This window comes from Anabrus simplex, chromosome 1 (genome assembly GCF_040414725.1).
Source record: "Anabrus simplex isolate iqAnaSimp1 chromosome 1, ASM4041472v1, whole genome shotgun sequence".
Classification (NCBI taxonomy): Eukaryota; Metazoa; Arthropoda; class Insecta; order Orthoptera; family Tettigoniidae; genus Anabrus; species Anabrus simplex.
Genome location: NC_090265.1, coordinates 266,528,632 through 266,550,352, shown reverse-complemented (window position 1 = coordinate 266,550,352; position 21,721 = coordinate 266,528,632). Strand labels below are relative to the sequence as shown.

General features: G+C 37.4%; 1 protein-coding gene across 1 annotated transcript in view; it reads left to right on the top strand.

The window, feature by feature from the left end:
• The window catches only part of ssp3 (short spindle 3), a 567,399-nt gene that overhangs the window by 139,783 nt on the left and 405,895 nt on the right, over positions 1–21,721 (top strand). The window contains exon 10 of the mRNA XM_068225894.1: positions 9,722–9,860. Within this exon, the coding sequence (XP_068081995.1) occupies positions 9,722–9,860 (139 nt within the window). The remainder of the gene's footprint in view (positions 1–9,721; positions 9,861–21,721) is intronic.

The window sequence follows — 21,721 nt, the reverse complement described above, 5'->3', positions numbered from 1 at the left end:
TTAGGTTCTTCAGTTTGCTGAAACTAGTTTTGAGTAATAAATGTATAAATTATTTTAATTAAGTTGTTTCTTTTTCAAGTACAATACTGTTGCCATATGTTTTTTTCAGATAGTTTATAAATTTGTTACTCATAACTAGTTTTGGCAGACTTGAGAACCTGATAGTTTAAAAGTAACTGAGTCGAAACTGAAAACTGATTGCTTCAGATATTACAAAATACATATTATTTAAGTGATGCTGTCATTTCCTACTTGAAAAGATAGTGCGCACTGAACCATCTGGTGATGAACGAGAGTACCGCTTACAGTAGACCAATAGAAATTAGAAAAATATTCATAAATTCAAACCATCATTATTAGAGAAGTTTTACTCATGAACAGACAAAATTTGCTTCTGAAGACATGGAGCAAATTTCTTTGCAAAACATACAGAATTTCACCTTATTTTCTTGACATGGCAATAGCCCAAAAGCTAATTATCATGTCTATAGGTACTAACATAGTTGGGGATGTTTGGGATCTAGTTATGGCAGCACAGGTGAAGAGTAAAGGATCAAGGATTGTGATCAATGGGAGACCGGTGATCAGGTATTTAAATGAGACTATCAAGTGGTTACCTATATGGTAATTTGGGAGTGGAAATTGTAGATCCTAATGGATGGGTAGGAGATAGAGATCTACTTTCAGATGGCCTTTACTTGAACTACAGCGGTATGTGTAATCTGACACTGATGCTGAATTATTTAATAAGATAATCAGCTATGTGGGAAACGACACAGAAAGGAACGTTATTGTAGCAGGTGATGTAAACTGGGGAGGTAGTGCAAATGACAGAATGCATGACCAGAAAATGATAAATACCAGTGGCGACTTCTGACTTCTGGTTTAGGGGATGTAACTGGAAAAAAATTGCAAACATGAATGCAAACAGACAGTCATTCCAAAACATGTTTTCAAGAGAAAACAACAAACAAGGGCAACAGAAAAGTTCATGCAAGATCTCACATCCATTAATCCAATGGTCTGTTTCATAAACCTTGAGAATGACGAACACACAACTTACAACTTAAATTGTGTAGTTACAATCAGAGCTGTCCTTCATTTATAATTCTGCTTTTCTCCGTAAAAGAAAGTATACTGAATGGTTCTCTTAATAATCGTTCAATTACGTAATGGTTAGAATTCAGTTCGGATTGTGCGGTAGAAACGGGTGACCCTGGCGCTCCTACATCCATGCCTACTGAACTACTCTCTGGTCGGTGTGATGTCATTTCAAAATCGCATCATTCCCGCATTTTCTTCGTTTGATATTTACACTACAACAAGCTAAGGAAACTGAATCATTTATATTACAGCAACATACATTTGTCATTTATAGCACAAGAAAAGAACTATTCACAAGCAAGAACTCCAGTATTTTACGAAATAGCTAATAAATCCCGGCCACACTTACAGTACAGGGTTCCACCTTGCACCGCCCTCTTGACGGATGTGACTGTTCGTTCCCCATTCCCAGATGCCGTTACATCTGAATCTAATGCCACTTGGAAGCTTTTCCTTTGGTAGATTCTTCCTTTTCATATTATGAATGGTGGAAGCTTACTTCCATCAGCCAATACTGCCAGTATTAGTTATTCAAAGTTTTTCACTGCCAACAAACAACAAGGGTCCAATTCTGGGGGTGCCATCTCTGGAGTAGTTCGGCAGTTAGTAGCAGTCACTAGCCGGCGAACGCTCATTTCATCCATCTCTGTTCATTTGAATTTTATATAAATAATTTACATTAAAATATGAAAAATTAATATTTTTTCGTTGAAAATACAAGGGATGTAACGCATCAATCACATGTTTGGGAAATTCGCCACTGATAAATACTGTTATTTTCGAATATAAGACAACCCCCTATTATTGGTCTCAATTTTCAGAAAAAAATTTGTGATTATTTGTAAGAGTTATGAAATGAAACTCACTTAGTCATCACCTACTATTATAAACAAAAGCTTAACAAATATTAGTATTCCATTGTTGACCTAATATAAGTAATTTTGTCCCAATGAAAAATACTCTTAATTTTGATTTTAGTCATCACTTTCACAACTTGACTCTGTGGAAGTTCACAATTTTCTTTCCAAAGAATATCATCATCTGATCCATCCATCTTGTTAGACAAAAAAATCTTGAAACCATGTGTAATTGATTCTAGAATGAAATGGAAAATAATATAATTATAAACAATGACTGATACAATTAATTTAACATAATGTAAGGACAATTACACATATAGATACCTGATGAGATGATGTTCCATGCAGTCTTGATCCATTATCCCAATAACACCTCAGATGATTTCTTCAGCTTGTCTGAAGGAGTAAGGGGACAGTTAACAGGAAGCAACCATCCCTCATAGAGGCGTTGAATGTGGTCCTTGCTGACTGCAACTACCTGCTCTTAGTATAACCACTAAATTTGTAGTAAGTTCAGAAAGAGCTGCCTTCACATTTTGTGTCAAATGCCCCTTAAAAAAATTCATCCATACCTACTAGACCTCATATCAGGAGTACACCAGGTCACCTATTCCACACTTCTTTCAGCCACCCCACCGTAAGTTCAGCAGTCATCCAACCTTTGCCGTTACATCTGAATCTAATGCCACTTGGAAGCTTTTCCTTTGGTAGATTTTTCCTTTTCATATTATGAATGGTGGAAGCTTACTTCCATCAGCCAATACTGCCAGTATTACTGTTATTTAAAGTTTTTCACTGCCACTGGTTTTAATTAACAATATTTATAATTATTTCTAAACATTTGAGTGCGATTTAATAGAATATGATGATGTTCTTTCAAGAACAAAACTCATCATTCTATTTTAATTAAATGGATTATTTTTCACGTGTAATACTGGTACCATATGTTTTCTCCTTCAGGTAGTTTATAAATTTATTTACTCAAAGTTAGTTTCTTCAGACTGAAGAGCCTAACAGTTATAAATTATTCATGAGTTATATTTTTGGGCTTATGCTGTGTAAATAATTGTAAACACACTCAACGTTTCAAAAGGAACCTTGCCTTTCTTCGAAGAAATGAATAGTTACACGGGCCGTGAAAGTCTAAATGATAATACTAGTTATAAATTAACTGAGTCAAAACTGAAAAGAGATGGCTTCAGGTATTATTATAAGCAAATAATTGCGTTGCATACAAAGACAAATTACATGCCGCTCATATTCTATGAGTGTTTCACTAAAATCATTTTACAGCCTTTTGCTGGTGTGGTTCTTCTACGAAGTGCCAGGCTATGGCTCTGTATGCACCTTACTGTCCATCCTACACTCACTTTAAATTTCTGCCATGGTATCGAGTGTAACAACGCTTCTTCCAAAGCTTTCATTCTTATATTTTATGCAAAATAGGAAGACCATTCTTCCATTTCTCATGGACATCCAGGACTACTACTTCCAGGTCTTTGAAACAGCCGTCCTTCGGTCCACTGCGTAGAATGAGTGTGTCTTAACACGTTGAGTGCCAAGCGATCTCAATTGGGTTTTTGAACTTCACGTCGCCATATGGGGTCGTACGTTCGTTCTAAATCGAAAACTGTGCGAACCCATTTGGGTGCGCAGTAAGTATGTGTTTCGAAGCTGTATAAAATCTCTGCCTGCCATCTGCTGGTCGTCAATTTAAGTACATGCATAGTCCACCTTCCATTCCTCAATTCCTGTTTTGGCGCGACCCCATATGGGTATGTCAAAGAGTGCTTTGTAGGGTGACAAATTCATTGTCTATCTCGCGCACGGATTGTTTATGTAAGTGTGCAGTACTGTGAGTTTCCTTTTCTTTTTTAAGTCGTTACGAGTAAATCGAGCAGTAAAAGACTTAGTGGAGATAGTCTGGACAATATATCGAACAAGTCGGACAATGATGATGTAGACAAAGTATATACAGTAGTTATAGTGATTTTGAACCCAGTACACAGCAAATAGCGATCTCGCATGTTCGACATTAATGAATTGCAGTCTTCAGCATACACATCCCCACTGTACTCCGGGTTTCCAAGCCAGCCGTTGCAACAATTATGACCGTCTTCAACAATATACATAGTCACTGGTTTCCCATGTTCCACAATCATCGCTGCTAGGTTCTCTTAATCAAATTGAAAGTTATACAAACAAAATTATATACTAATTCAGTATTCTGTAACTACTAATTCTTCTTATAATATTTTTCTGTTACATCCTAATTTACCAAATTTACATGATTTTCACTACTTTATATACTTACATTTTATACCAAAATTTCCTAACCTAAAATCGGAATATCGTCATTTACAAACATTTCCTGACCTAAAATAGGGGATCGTACATTTTTACGGCTCCAGTATGAACAAGCTAACACATCTCTCATAATCAACAGCATATAACGTGTCCCTGCAAAGGAAAAGGTAAGTATGACCGAGCGTCGGGACAGTAACTACTGGATAGGTACGACCTCATATGGGGGCGCGTGTACATGTACAATTCGTAATGACCATTACAACCCTATATGGGGTCGCAATATTTTACCTAATATATTGATATTTAGAAATTTCATGATCCGTATTGAAGTGGGAGTACAATAATTGACTTGTTGGCTGATGATGGCACAAGTTTAGTGCCGAAACTAGTACCTCATGTGAACGATATGTGATACATTCACGTTAATAAATATCTTTGTATCGAATAGCAATCATTTGCTTGGTTAAGCCTGTGAACGTTTTGGCACCAGGGCGTAACTCTATCTTATTAGCTCACGGCACTAGACGGCAATCCTATGAAAATTGGCCTGGCATTCAACGTGTTAATATTTTCTTTAATTTTATCCAACTTCAAACATTAGCTTCTGTAACTTCGAAAGTTTGTGCTGCAAGGTTGCAGTTGTTTGTTTCCCCAGATCTTGCCACTTTAAGTTTCAAGTTTGCATCATAACTGTGATGCACTGTTTATGTAATTGCGAGATTACAGAAGTTCTCTTCTCAACTTGATTGCCCATATCATTAACTTTTTCAAAAAACATGTATACTAAAGGAAATTAGAGAAACATGCATGTGAACACATTGATTTCAGTGTTGGTGAGAAACAGATACAGTGAGACATCCCACACACTCACAGCACAGACTTGTGGAGGTGACATCAACAACTTTATGGCTCCACTGATGTTGAAATACAAACAGCTGACAACAATAAAGTGCAACTGTGTTCTGCTAACCCTGGAGGATTTTAATAATGTTATATTAAAGTGTGTTTTAAGCCATTCTGCTCCCTGTATTCCAAGTAATTTACATCTTTCAGATGGTATATCATCTGGATCTGTTGCTTCATAATTGTTCATCTTATGTATAAGAATGCATCAACTAAGAGTGTAGGAACTGGACTAAGAATAACATTGGCGGAAGGTAGTGATAGATGTGGGAATTCTTCAGGACAAGTTTTCTCGAAAAATAACCCCTCCAGCAGCCAAGTACTGTACTGTATGTCCTTTGTAGGTTGTTAAGGGTGACTATTTTCATCTTTATTGTGAACAGCAGGACCTGCATGTAGTGAAGCACAATGGTTTTTTATTTATTTATTTATTTATTTATTCATTAATTCATTCATTCATTTATTTATTACAAAGCAAGTTGGCTGTGCGGTTATGGTCGCACAGCTGTGAGCTTGTTTTCCGGAGATAGCAGGTTTGAACCTCACTGCCAGCAGCCCTAAAGATGGTTTTCCATGGTTTCCTATTTTCATACCAGGCAAATGCTGAGGCTGTACCTTAATTGAGGCCACATCCGCTTCCTTCCCACTCGTAGCCCTCTCTTATCTCATCGTCGCCATAAGACCTATTGGTGTCGGTGTGATGTAAAGCAGATGTATTTTACAGTGAGGTCTTATGTATTGTAATTTTGAGCAGCTCCTTGGAGATTTTGACAGGTTTTTATTAGAGCTGTCAATTTAATCAATTAATCAAACCAATTAATCTAAAAATCCGATTAACTGATCAGTGTGCTTTATGGGTTCCGTATTGAAGTGAGATCACAAATATAATTAGTTAAAAAAGTTTTATTCCACCTATTCAATACTATACATCATTTGTAATGCCTATGCTTATATCATAATGCTTTGTTAGGTATTAGTTTCAATCTCAATTTAGGTCATCATCAGCCTAAAAATAATTGCACTTTTCTATTGGATGTCCTGGAACATTACCTCTTATGAAGTAAAAAAGAAAACTAATGGAGTAAACTATATGTACATTGTGATAACATTCATTATAAAATGTGGTTGAATATATGAATGAAATTTAAATAGATCCTGATGCCGATGATTGGATGAAACAGTCAATGAAAATGTCTAATTTTAAAGTACAAAATATTGTCTATGAATCTGTAAATTCAAATGTACATCACGTCAATTTTACGATGATATTAGAATATTACATAAACATTAAGTATTGCGCAAAGATAAAAGCATAGAAATTTCATGACATTCTGATTACAATGTCCAGGTTGTTTTGGTGAGTTCTCTGGCTATTTCACTTTCTTAAAAAATTATGGATCAATTGTATGTTACATCAATTTTATGATGATGTTAGGATATTACGTAAGACATTGAGTATTGCGCAAATATAAAAGCATAATAAATTTTTTATTACGATGTCCACACTGTTTCTATTGAGTTCTATAACTTAATTGCACATTCCTGTCTATGATTGAAAATTTTAATTTTGTACATCACTGGCGCAGACTTGCTTAGAATCCAGTATTACTCAGTTTCAGAGTTCAGGTAAAATATATGTAGACCATGTATAAACTACGTCTTGTGGTGAGAGGTGGAATTCCCAGTCCAAAACGGAATCAAATGGAACCTGATGAAAGAAGAACTGTGTTAACGCAAAGTTCTTGAGAGAAAAAGAAGCCAAGGAAACATGCCTGGTGGAATTGCGATAGTGATGCTTCAGTAAAGCAAAGACAGCTTGACTAGCAGAGATAGAGCCCTCAAAAGACCCAAACTAACTGGGCAAACTTCCTGTAGGAGGGAAAACATGCTGTGAAAAACGTCTGTTGAGTGAAATTTGCTTTCAACAAGAACCAGTTGGACTGAGCAAGTGGCTGTGCAGTTTGAGTCACGTAACTATCAGCCTGCATTCAGGAGATAGTGGGTTCGAACCCTACTGTCAGCATCACTTAGGGTGGTTTTCCATGGTTTCCCATTTTCACACCAGGCAAAAGGCTGTACCTTAATTAAGGTCATGGCCATGGCCGCAACCTTCCCAATCTTAGCCCTTTCCCATCCTTCCCTCGCTGAAAACCTTTGATGTGCTAATGCAATGTTAAACAAGTAACTCTTCAGAGTAGGGCAGGACAACAACTAGATCCACAACTGGATGAATACCAAGGAGGGTTCAGGAAAGGACACTCTTGTACTGAGCAGATTATGAATCTAAAATCTATCCTTTCATATCTAAAGCTCAGGAACAAGAAATTCATATTGATTTTTGTTGATTTCAAAAAGGCTTATGACTCGATTGACCAAAATATCCTAATATAAATCCTGAAGAAATTTGGCTTGGACAACAAAACAAGATTGATCATTCAACAGACCCTCACGGGCACCACTTAAAAGTGACGTTCGGAGGAGAAATTTCAATTGCCTTCTAAATAAGTACAGGAGTCAGGCAGGGAGATGGGCTCTCACCTCTGCTCTTCAACTTATTCTACAGAAAGTCATCTGCGAATGGCACAAGGAAATGAGAAATGAAGGCGTCGACATTGGAGTCAGACTGGATTGCAGGAACACAGTTTGTAATTGACTGTCTTGCTTTTGTAGATGATCTAGCAATCTTTTCCAATTTGCTACAGGCACCTACAAAACAAACTGGGCAGCTTAAGACACAAGCAGCAGAAACAGGTCTTCAGAGCTCTTTTGAGAAAACTCAGTTTATATCAAACATAAAGCCAGTACCAAAAGAGCTAGATGTGACCAGCGAAAAATCAAGTGGATAGGAGAGTTTAAATATCTAGGTGATTGGATAGAACCCAGCATGTCTGAGAAAGAAGCCTTCATGTCACACATGAATAAAATCAAAATGGTATACCATCTGAACAAGGATGTATACAATAAAATATCAATATCCTTAAATGCCAAGTTCAGACACTACCACCTTGTCATTTGTCCTTGTTGAAAAACTTGAGATCAAAGATAGATTTTGAAGAAAATTTTGGGCCCATCAAAGACAAAGACGAATATAGAAGATGGCACAACCACGAGCTCTATTTCCACGTGGAAAAGATAATGACATCATGCGAATGAGCCCTGCAAGGTCAACCAAGCAGATCTCCTCCTACTTTCAAGATAAGACAAAAGGGGCCTCGTCCAGTGAGGTAGAAAAAGATCTACAAGAGGTGGGCATCACACATAATGATATCCAGGAGTACAACCCACTTAAGAAGAAACTTAAAAGACTACAACGGTTTCCAAGAAAAGTTGAAGCTGAAAACAGTGAAGGCATGGACCGGAGTAAGAAAGGAACAACACCGGCAATGAATACGGGAGTAATGGCCAAATGTTAAAGCCCGGGTAAGGAAACAGTTGAAAAATAATGTGGTCCTTAGCTGGCTGATACGACATGAATGAATGAATAATGATGACAAGGGAAGCATTCAGTTCATTTAATAACTTTCTTAAAATTAGCTGTTGAATTCCTTTGTATTCCTTCTTTCATGTTATTTTATTCGTATTATATTTCATTCGAATGACCAGCTACAAACACAAACTCCAGAAAGGAAAGAAGGTAATATACAAAATGCAAGCACTAATTATCACATGAAAAGCTTAGTTAATTCTCAGGGGAACTCTACATAAGGAAGATGTAGGTAGGTAGGTAGGTAGGTAGGTAGGTAGGTAGGTGAATAGCTAGGTATGTTCATGGAAGTATGTATTAAAAAAAAAAAAAAAAAAAAGTCAGGTAACTAAGGTTTATATTGCTGATAGTGCTCTCCGGGAGTGGTTGGGTGGAAATAATCTGGTACATGGAGAATAAGTTACCTGTTACTTTACCAGCAGGTGGTAGAACCGGCTTTAGCTGATGGTTTGATCATGAAGGTATGCATATTTGTTACTCTTTTCTGGGGAACATTAATGTGAACTGCTCAAAATTGTAAGGTAATATTTCTCTGTTTGTGGACACAATGCAGATGTAGAGTCTATCAGCCCAATGGACAGGAAGGATCAGGATAATACCAGCATCTCTGAATGCAATGCTGCAAGTACAGTACAACATGAAACATCAAAAGTTGTAGTGTTTCATAGGTTCATTCAAAATCAAACCAGGTTTGTTGTTCTGTTCTTGGCCCTGAGAAGTAGGAGTGGTACATACATAATTTTTGCAATAAGTATACATTTTTATAGTAATAAATTTTTTTGTCATTAAATGAAGTAGGTACAAACATATTTCCTTACAGTAATACTACCTTGTATCACCCCTACTGAAATATAAAATATGTTCTGGTTTTGGACTCTTAAATAAAATTGTAACATTGTAATGGTTCTGGACTTTTGGGTTATGGCAACCCTATCAAGGATGTTCAGAAACATTGTGTAGCTGATTTTATAGTTTGATATTTAGTAAAAAGGAAGTGAGTTTTATCAAATTGCTTTCAGGTTAAGGAAAAAATTATATCATACATTAACTAACTTGTCTGCAGGTAGATACGGAGACTGATGAGACCGAGACTGATGGCGAGGCAACAATTGGCCCAGAAGAAGATGAAGAAGGGGGAAGAAAGGAACTTCTTATTGAGGATTCTCTTACACTTGAAGCACGTTATGAAAATATGTTGGAAGGTATTGTTCAATTATTTGTTTATGCAAAGGCCTTCAAAACATACGGTAACAAGAGTTTGCATGGAGAAACTTTATTTTACAGGCAAATATAAAGATACATAGTAGTTGGACACTGATACACATTACTATTCAGTATAGTCACAATTCTTGTACAAGCACTTGTTCCGATGGTACTCCATGGCATGGAAGAAATCTGTGCCTAGTTCCTGAAGCCACATCATGATGGCATGCTGAATGTCTGTATCATTGTTGAATTGCTAACCACCCAAGTTCGTCTTCAACGGTCGGAAGAGTTTGAAATCACTGAGTGCCAGGTTGAGGCTGTAGGGAGGATGGTTCAGTACCACCAACTGGAAGTGCGTTAAAAGCTAAAGTGTGTGCTGTTGGCTATGTGCATTCTGGCATTGTCATGCAGCAACACAACATCTGTTGAGAAGAGTCCAGGTCATTTTCTGTGAATTGCTACCCACAAACACTCTGGTGGCTTCACAGTAACTGGCAGCATTCATTGTTACTTCCTTGGTAAGGAAATCAACCGTCTGGACCATCCCCCCTACATCTCCAAACTGACACCCGGTGATTTCCATTTCTTCGGATTGTTGAAGAAGCATGAGGATGGTAAGTGATTCAATGATGGTACAGCTGTTCAGCATTCTGTCATGACGTGGCTTCGGGTACTGGATGCTGAATACTTCTATGCTGGCATAGATGCCTTGGTGTACCATTGGAACAAGTACATGGACAAGAATGGCGAATATTTTTCTTCTTCTTCACCACCACCATTATACCTTGGTTGGGGTTGGGTGCCATGACCATTCTCTTCCATCTTGTTCCATCTGTTGTAATTTCTTTGGGCAGTCCTTTAGCCAGCATGCCATTTTGTACGTCTTGCCATGTGATCTTTTGCTTTCCTCTTTATCTGGTACCCTGGAATTCTTGGGACCATGTTCTTTTGATTGGTGCATTTACCTCAGATCACATTTACATCGCCGTACCACCACAGTGTGTACTGTCTCAGAGTATCTGTTATTTTCTCTAGTCTTGCCATATTTCTGATATCAATGTTTCTTCTCCTTTCTTTCAAGATTCCTATTGCCCATCATAACATTCTCATTTTTGTCCTACCCAGCAACTCCTGTTCCTTCTTCGTCAAAGCCCATGTAGCTGTGTTAAATAGTAATGCGTAAGTGTCCTATGACAGTGTATCCTTGTGGTATCTTCCTGTAAAGTTTCTCCACCCGAGCTCTTGTTACCTTATTTTTTGAAGCTGCCTTGTAATTAGATCTGTTCTTTTAAAATGTTTAGTGGGTAATAGAATGATGTAAATTGAGGAAAATAATTGCAGTAATATCTGTAATATAATTACCAAAATTACCTGGAATGTGTAATACTGTAAAATGGAGTGAATCTACATATTCCATTCACTGCACTTAAATTGCAATGTAAATTTGAAATCTTTACTGTTTAAGTTTATTAGATCAATACAAAAATTTATATTTTGTTCATGTTTTCACCTATCATTTAAATTTAATTGTTGGTAGGTTTCACCTCACAGGACAGACTAAACAATCACCCGTTGTGCATTATTATTATTACGAGTCGATACGGACCAATTAAGGACCGATATGGTCAAGTTTGTTGACTATAAATTTACATGGCGATAGCATTACCGAAAATTAAGCAGATGCGAGAAAATATAATCAAACCCCTGAAATCAGTGATGCGCTTTGCTATATCTTGAGGTGTATTGCATTCTTACTTAATTTCAGTGTATAGTATTAAAATTAAGTGATCGTTTGCTTAGCCTTTATTTCTAACACGTTGACAATTTCTATCGACCACATTGTTTACATATTTATTACAAAACTATGTTCTCCCCTTTCATTTCTAATTTTCTTTACTGTGTAGCAGTTCACGGGCATTACTAATTATCGCTGACATCGCCTTCGAATATTGAAGAGGGAGTTCACAAGTGAACATAGCGAGAAACCGATATTGAAGGTCGCAATTTGTGGCAAACGTATCAGTTTTCTTGTTCAAACAGCGTCACCCAACTTAACTTAATCGTACTATATGTATGATGAAGACATTTCAAACGCCGGTAGAGAAATGATATTCTCGCTATAAATTTACATGATTATAGCTTTTCCGAAATTTAACTAGACACAAGAAAATATAAACTAACCTCTGAAATCAATTATGCACTCTGCCATATCTTGAGGTGTATCCCATTCTTACTTAATTGCAGTATTACGCATTAAAAGGCGATTGTTTATTCAGCCTTCAGCTATCGGACACGTTACTTAAGCATTTATTACGAAAACATGTTTTCCTTTTTCATTTCAAATTTTCTTTATGGAACAGCAGTCGATGGGTATTAGTAATCCACTCCGACATCGCCTTCGAATGTCGATGAGAGAGCTTGTTAGTGGACATAGCGAGGAAACGGTATCGAATATGATCGATTGAATGAAGCATAATCACTGAGGTACATAAATATCGATAACGGGGGGGAAAAAATCGCATGCATAATTGCTCGCAATAACAGATGCTTTAGGGCTAGGGCTCTCGTTGTAACTGAAGGACAGTACACAGTTTAATATAGGAATTTTGAAGGGACAGAAAAAAAACCCTGCCATTTTAACGGGTCTTTTGTTATATGCTATACTCGCTATAGCGGACTTCTACTGTAAATGATTTCACCATTGTAAAATTTCCTACAAGACGAGGGTTAGATACGTTTTTGGCAGCGTTGAAGATGATACATGTGAAATAACACTTTTGAGAAAGTAAGTTGCTGATAGTGATGTCTTTCTGGAAAATGAACATGCTCCAAGGGGGAAAAAAGCACAAATTGTTAAAACTCTTGTGATTGGATTCACCCTGCAAAATTGCAGTTGTATACAGTAAAACCTCGTTAATTCGAAGTCATAGGGACTCAAAAATCGGACTTCGAATTACGCGATTTCGAATTAACCGCCAATTCGCAATTCAGAAGTCCCAACCCTTGCCGCGTTACAAAATATTCTAAAGCCCGTTACTGCATGCATTTAACCTTGATTCACAGTTTATACCTTTCAAATGCCATGAAAAAAGACCTATTTCCAAAATGTATCCAAGAAGGTGCATTTACAGCATTCAAATAATACACTCGGATATCTCACTGGTAAACATAACCTCACGCAACGAAAGAAAGAAAAAAAAGCACGATTCAAAGACGAGGAGAAATCTATGCTCGCTCCCATGTGCAAGTGCTTTATTAATTGGATTACTATACTGTATGCATTTTAGATGCCTTGTATTTACACAGAAAGTACCCGATGCCCTTAAAATCGAACTTTCCTATGACTCTATCATTGTACAATTTCCCGCCATGGCACTTCTCTCTCGTACTTCAGAAATGTAAACACTTGCCGCGTCACGAAGTATTCTAAGACCCATTAATACATGCAATCACCTCGATTCACAGTTTAAACCTTTCAAATGCCATGGAAAAAACTATTTCCGAAATGTATCCAACAAGGTGCATTTACAATGTTCAAATAATGCACGTGGATAAATCACTGACAAACATAACCTCACGCAACAAAAGAAAAAAAATCTCACAAATCAAAGATGGGGATAAATTATGCCGGTTCCCCTGTGCAAATGCATTATTTTTTGGATTTCTTTACTGTCTGCATTTTTATTATAGATGCTTTGTACTGGCATGGAAAGTGCCCGGCGCTCTTAAAACATTGTGGTTTATCGAAGTTTCCTATGACGAGGGAATAAAGTATCTCGCTTCCATGTGCATTGCAACGCACTACTATGACCCCCATCCCTCACACTGTACGATTTCCCGGCTGGCAATTTCTCCTTTAAAACAATAAGACCGTTTGGGCTCGCATTAAAATAAAGCAATGCAGTTTCACCGGCAATGTCAGTATTGTTCGGTGCTTACGAATTTATTATATTTGCCACATTTTTTCATCAACTGTCGGCATCACCAGTGTTCGCGGATTCTGTTTTCCCGCACACTGCATGTTGCGTGATATTACAGCATTCCTTAAAAGGTTGAACACACAAGAGTCCCGATTTCATTCAACTTAGCAATCATGAAGCGCACTGTAGACCCACCGAAGTGAGTGTGTGGAAAGCTACCCCTTCACGTTCCGGAACGCGCGTTCTATTATGACGCGGAGCGGATAAATTTCGAGTTGAAATTACTCTGTAACATACCATTGTTTTAAAATGTAAAGGCAGTTTCGAATTAAAAGTCTGAATTTCGGTAATGGGGCCGACATTGTACTTCGAATTACGAATTATCCGTATTTCGAATTAAACAGTTGAAATAACATGCAAAACTGTATCTCATGTTTCCGGGAACAAGAGCTTCTTCGAATTAGGCGGGATTTTGAATTAACCGATTTCGAATTATCGAGGTTCTACTGTAATTAGATACAGATAGTGTCAAAATGGAGTTAACAATGGACATGCAAATGAAATAGATGGCCTCTTTCCTCAATTCCAGTTCATCAACATCCATTTCTTCATGGCTATTAATTAAAGATGAAAAACTGCATACATTTTGGACCTTCATGTTTTCTTATATTTCTTTTCTTATATTATATTTCTTTTCTTATATTATATGATTATATATGATATGGGTAAAGAACTGGAGTCAGAGGTAAGGATTTTTGCAGATGATGTTATACTGTATAGAGTAATAAATAAGTTACAAGTTGCAAAAAGACATTGACACTGCAAAAAGACTTTGACAATGTTGTGAGATGGACAGCAGGCAATGGTATGATGATAAACGGAGGTAAAAGTCAGATTGTGAGTTTCACTAATAGGAAAAGTCCTTTCAGGTTTAATTATTGTGTGATGGGATGAAAGTTTCTTATGGGTATCACTGTAAGTACGTAGGTGTTAATATAAGGAAAGGTCTCCTTTGGGGTAATCACATAAATGGGAATGTAAATAAAGGGTACAGATCTCTGCACATGGTTATGAGGGTATTTAGGAGTTGTAGTAAGGATGTAAAGGGGAGGTCATGTAAGTCTCTGGTAAGACTCCGACTAGAGTATGGTTCCAGTGTATGGACCCTCACCAGGATTACTTGATCCGAGAACTGGAAAAAATCCAGAGAAAAGCAGCTCGATTTGTTCTGGGTGATTTCCAACAGAAGAGTAGCGTTACGAAAATGTTGCAAAGTTTAGGCTGAGAAGACTTGGGAGAAAGGAGTCGAGCTGCTTGACTAAGTGGTATGTTCTAAGCTGTCAGTGGCGTGGAATGACGTTAGTAGACGAATACGTTTGAGTGGTGTTTTTATAAGTAGAAAAGATCACAATATGAAGATAAATTTGAAATCCAAGAGGACAAATTGGGGCAAATCTTCATTTATAGGAAGAGGAGTGGGGGATTGGAATAATGTACCAAGGGAGACATTCAGTGTATTTCCAAATTCTTTGCGATTATTTAAGAAAAGACTAGGTAGAGAAACTGATAGAGAATCTGCCACCTGGGCGACTGCCCTAAATGCAGATCAGTAGCGACTGATTATTATTATTATTATTATTATTATTATTATTATTATTATTATTATTATTATTATTATTATTATTATTATTATTATTATTATTCAAACTCGAGGAGAGCTCGGAAAGAAGCGCGCTAAGGAGCTAGCTTGTAGGCAATGAATGGAGCGGTGGCAGCAAAGATGGGAGGAAGATCCTTCTGGAAATATCTACATAGAGTAGGTAGAGCGAGCGACTCGGCGTGTATTTATTGCAATGATATAGACGATGTATTTCACACATTTTTTGTATGCTATCATTGGTCAGCTGAGAGATGATGTTTATATAGTGTGCAAGGAGAGTTGACACCAGAAATTATTGTGCATGTGATGCTACGAAACCAAGAATCTTGGGATCAGATAGCAGTATATGTAGAAGGCATCCTGCGTCAGAAAAAAAGAGATTATGAATGCTCATGAACGGCAGTAAGGAGAAATAAAGGAAGAAACCTGAGAAATTAGCACGACACCGCCCTGAAGTAATGCGAGAGCGGTTCCGGGGCGGAGATATACGTCGTGGGAAAAGGGTGTGTGGGTTTTAGTGAGTAGGAATCTTACACACTTGTGGAGTGCGGACCCTCACAAGTGTCTAATGAAAGATTTCCCACACTTCTCGTAAAAAAAAAAAAAAAATTATTATTATTATTGTTGTTATTGTTGTTGTTATTATTATTATTATTATTATTATTATTATTATTATTATTATTATTATTATTATTATTATTATCATCATCATCATCATCATCATCATCATCATCATCATCATTATATCAAGGAAGTCCCTTCCACAGTACCTCTCGAAGACACCACCATCAGAAAGGAGCTGGCGGTCAAGTACCCAGGAGAGTGGATCTCTGCAAACTAGAGTGAGAACCTAGCCATAGACACCAGGTGCACCAAGTTTGAGAGGGCCTATCATTCGTACAGAAGCATCTATGCATTAGAGTACCTCTCCAAGACCCTCAAACTCAGGCACTATAATGCGGTAGTAAAACCATTTGTTCTCTATGCCTCTGAGTGTTTCTTGATGACCAGAAAAGGCCCTCTCAGAAAACTAGAACTTAAAGAAAGGAAGATCCTGAAGAGAACACTGGGACTGTGAGAGAAGAGGGAGGCACTTACAGAATTCGACACAACGATGAGCTATACAAACATTAGAAAGACATCGTTACCTATATAAGGGAAAGGCACCTGGTCTTCAATGGGCACGTAACCCGCATGAACCCCTGCAGACTTACAAACAGGATCTTCGCTATGGCAAGTAGAGGGAAGGCATCCAGGAACAAGTGGATCTTTTCGGTCAGGTCAGATCTGGGACAACTGGGGATCCCGCATGAGTCCATTCGTGACCACGCACAGTTTCATCAAGCCATCCAGCAGGGAATGTTTCCAACGTCACTTACAAGTAGGAAGAGCACAGGAACCAGTAAACCTATGTGAACGGAGGAAAGAAAGCTGGCTCACAGGCAGAAAATGAGGAATACTGGAAGAGGAAAAAACAGAAGGGCCAAGTGATGAGAAGATACAAGGCCCTTGATCCTCAGTAGGCCCAAACGACAAGGAAAGAATAGAACCTTGAAGTTAAAGGGGAACTAAACACAAAAATTGAAACAGAGTTTATTATTAATTTGAGTAGAGAACTACATTCTAAGACATGCTGTGAAATTCCCATGTTATAGTTTTAACAATAAGGAAGTAATCCAGGTGAATCAAAACACATTGTTGCATCATTCCGTTCACTGTAGCAGGACCAGCCATCATATTCAGTGCATTGCTTGCATCATTTCCGGTATTCATCACTCGTCAAAACAGTGATACATTGGATGAAGCTGTCTGAACACAATGCGGACTGGTCCTGAGAAAACTTGTTTGCCTGGTCGAGCGTTGTGGACCGGTCCCGAGTTATCTTGTGTTACAGTGAATAAACTTTTAATGTCCACCTATTCAATACAATAATAATGTTGTTTATAGATGTAATTACAACATTCTAATTATATACAGTACTAGTTTTGACGCATTTTTGCGTCATCTTCAGCTGTACAAATAAATCGGAAAATAGGCAAATTATATAAAACTCATGATAGATGTTGATTGTGCATGATATAAAACCCTATGAAATCTACATTAAAACAATGATGCATAGTAAAACCTTATTGAACATGTTAAAGATTTGCGAGTCAAACATATACTGAATGCTGAATAACAGTTCACAAGTTGATTCATGTCCCTGTGGTCATACAGTAGTAAGCTCAATAAATTTGGTGAGCGATTTACAATAACAAAATATTTTGTGTTTTAAAACTTTTTAGACCTTGTTTCAACTACGGTCCATAAACTGCGGAGTCATCTTAAAATAATAGTGAATATTGCTGAATTTTTTTTAGGTATGACGGAATTCTTCAATATCTAAGGCCTATGAGGTGGAAACATATAAATGACTCCTTAAGATGTAAACAGGAACTATGTTTCTCAGTTGAAATGTGGAACCTGTGAAAAATAAATTTAAAAACACCAATAACGATTCGAAGCGGAAAGTTTTAAGGTTCTACTCGATAATATAAGTGTATGCAAGACTCACCCCATACGGCCGTAGACCGATCGTAATGCAAATAACGTGTAGTAAACAATGAACAGCTCGAGTCAGGTTTGCATATCTGGACAGGACAAGGGAGGGGCGATAGGGGTAGGGCTGTGGAGAGGTCATGTGGAGGGGATCTGGTGGGTGTGGACTACGAAACGAATATCGAGAAAAATTGTTGCACATAATACGTAAAATTAAACTCTTGTTTGGAATTTGAACATTTTTGAGAAATGCTATAAGGAAATAAAAGAGAACTTTCGTTGTCACCGGATATATCATTTAGATTGAGATTTGCATTGAAATACTGGTCTAGATGGATACAACAGAACTCAATAGCATCCAGCAATGGTCCTTTACTTACTCTAGTATCTGAATGTCTTGCTCCAAGCTTGTGAAATTATATTTTTATTCGTGGACATATTGGCCTACCACAGAGAATCTATTATATCTCATGGCATTAACATGTTCAGCATATCTTATCTTGAGGTTGAGCCCAATTTGCCCGAGATAGGCGCTACCACAGTCATTGCACTGAAATCTGATCTGAGATAAGGATTGGATTTATTTATAGTGGCTGAATTATGTAACACCTCCGTACTCCTATTATCAGTACGAAAGGAAATATTTACTTTATTCTTTTTAAATATATTAGTGACTTTAAAAATGTTGTTATTAAATGTGAAGTTTGAATAGGACTTATGACTGGGTTTATCTCTGCTTAGCGTGGTTTACGAACGATGTCTAATCTTACTGATTATACGTTCGATATAAGAAGAAGATTGAATTGATAGTTACATTTCTTTTTGATTATCCTTCATATCATAGCTTTTCTTTGCATTTCCTGACAACATGTTTACGAAGTTTAAAGAGCCATGCAATCTGCAAGATGGTGGCTCCCAGGGATTGCATGTGTTTAGACAGGGATGAAATTATTTGTGAATTATGTGCTGATACAGGCTCCAAATGTCCAAGTGATGTTGAATATTTAGAGTTCGATTATGAAATATCTTCTGACGGAAATGTTTCAAGTGATGTTGAGGATATAGCCTTATCTTCAAGGTGTGGAACTCGTGGTGCAAAACGAGTCTGATAATTGTGTTACAGGTGTAAATATTCTAAATATTGTAAATACTGTAGTGTTTTCTGACAACTGGGTGAACCTAGGCTAGAAGATTTTGAAGGTGCTCATGGTATAAAGGTATGGCCTAATGAACCTGGAAACATAGGACAAGTAGCAAGACTTATGTTTGGTGAGGATTTCTTTCCATATGTAGCTGAGCAGACAAACTTATACTATGAGCAGAATTAAATTCTCGTAACGTATCCCCTAAAACACTAAAGTGAACTAATGTCACTAGCAGGGAAATTAAAAATTTTTTTTCTTTATGTATATTGATGGGGCAGGTGAAGAAATTGTGTCTGAAAGATTACTGGCCAACCGATCCCTTAATAGAAACCCCATATTTCTGAAAAGTATGAGCCAAAATGGATTTCAACAAGTACTTACCTACCTGCATTTCAACGACAGTAGTCAGACAGCAGATGTGACCAGTAGAATACAGAAAGTTCAGCCTCTGTTAGATTACTTTTTACCCAAGTTTCAGTCTGTTTACAACCCGAAGCAACAGCTGTCATTAGATGAAGGGGTGATCCCATGGTGTGGGTACTTCAAGTTCAGGACGTATAATTCACAGAAATGAGTAAAATACGAAATTTTAGTTTAAATTGTGTGCGAAAAAAGTATTTTGAAAAACTTTATGATGAGGATGACTGCTCGGATGAAGGAGATAAGAAAATGGAAATAATAGATGGAGAAGAGAACCCGATAACATGGTTGGAACTTAAAAGGGCAGTGAAAGCAATGACCAAAAGTAAAGCAAGTGGAAAAGACAAATTCAATGCTGATATGATTAAGGCAGCAGGAAGCATTGGACTACAGTGGCTATACCGAGCCCTCAATGTCATATGGAAGGATGATAAGGTACCTGAAGATCGGCAACAAGGAAGCATTGTACCATTGTTCAAAAAAGGAAATAGGAAGAAATGTGAAAATTATAGAGGTATAATCCTATTATCACATGGGCTAAAAATAATGGAGAAAGTCGTAGACAAAAGACTGAGGAATATAATAAGAACACAGTTGGAGGAAGAACAATATGGCTTTAGACCGAATAGATCAACAATAGACTTGATATTTACAGTGCGAACAATAATGGAAAAACATCTGCAAAGGTACAAGGAAATCATCTTGTATTTCTGGATTTGGAAAAAGCTTATGATCCAGTTAAGAGAAAACATGAATGGGAATGCCTACTGAAAAGAAATGTACCAAAATCATTAATTAACAAGATAAAAATGTTGTATCATGAGAGTGGGGAGTGGTGGCACTGAAACATTTTATACAAAAAAGGGTCTCAAGCAAGGAAGTGCACTGTCACCATTATTGTTTATTATATTGATGGATGACCGGGCGAGTTGGCCATGCAGTTAGGGATGTGTAGCGGTGAGCTCGCTTCCGGGAGATAGTGGGTTCGAACCCCACTGTCGGCAGCCCTGAAGATGGTTTTCTGTGGTTTCCTATTTTCACACCAGGCAAATGCTGGGGCTGTACCTTAATTAAGGCCACAGCCGCTTCCTTCCCATTCCTAGGCCTTTCCTCTCCCATCGTCGCCATAAGACCTATCTGTATCAGTGCGACGTAAAGCCAATAGCAAGAAAAAAAAAATGGATGAAATCATAAAACATGTAAAACAGAGTATCAGTAGTGATGAAGTGAATGCTTTGGTATTTGCAGATGATGTGGTGATTTGTGGAAAAGGGAGAAAAGGAATTATAAAGGAGACTGAACGTTTGGAATGAAAATCTGAAGGAGTTTGGAATGGTAATTAGTAAAAAGAAAACTGTAGTCATGCACTGTAGAAAAGAGAAAACGAGAAGCCAAGTGAACATAGATGGAGAATGGTTAGAGAATGTAGAACAGTTTACATATCTGGGTAGCATTATTAATGGAAGTAATGAAGTCAACCCTGAAATTAATAACAGACTAAGTAAAGGTACAACATTTTATCATCAAATCAGAGAGCTTTTATGGGTTGACAAAGTACCCAAGAGAACAAAATTAACATTATATAAACAGTATTTCATACCATACTAGAAAAGCTGGTAACTAATAAGAGACGAGATAGTAAGATCCAAGCAGTAGAAATTAAATTTTTAACAGCATCGGTTAAAAAGACAAGAAGAGATAGGATTCAAAATATTAAAATCAGAGAAGAGCTAAATATAGAACCATTAGTACAGAAGATACAGAAGGCAAGACTGAGATGGTTTGGACATGTAAAAAGAATGGGAAAGGAACGGGTAGCAAGAAGGGAATTGGAAAGAGAAGTTAAGGGAAAGACCAGTTGGAAGACCAAGAAGAAGGTGGATGGATCAGATTTGGAAGGACATTAGAGAAGCTGGATTGGATGTGTCGGAAGTAATGGAGCAAGAAAAGTGGAAGGACAGAAAGGGGTGGTGGAGGCTTGTTAACCACACCTGGGTGACTGGAGTGGGACATTGATGATGATGATGATGATGTTGTGTGTAAGAGTGAAGCTGGAAAGACAATTCTAGGCTTTTTTATTACAGATTTATGAAGGGAGTAGATCGGGCAGTCCAATACCAGGCATATTTTACTCTTCTTCAGATGACAGTAAAATGGAATAAGAGGGTAGCATT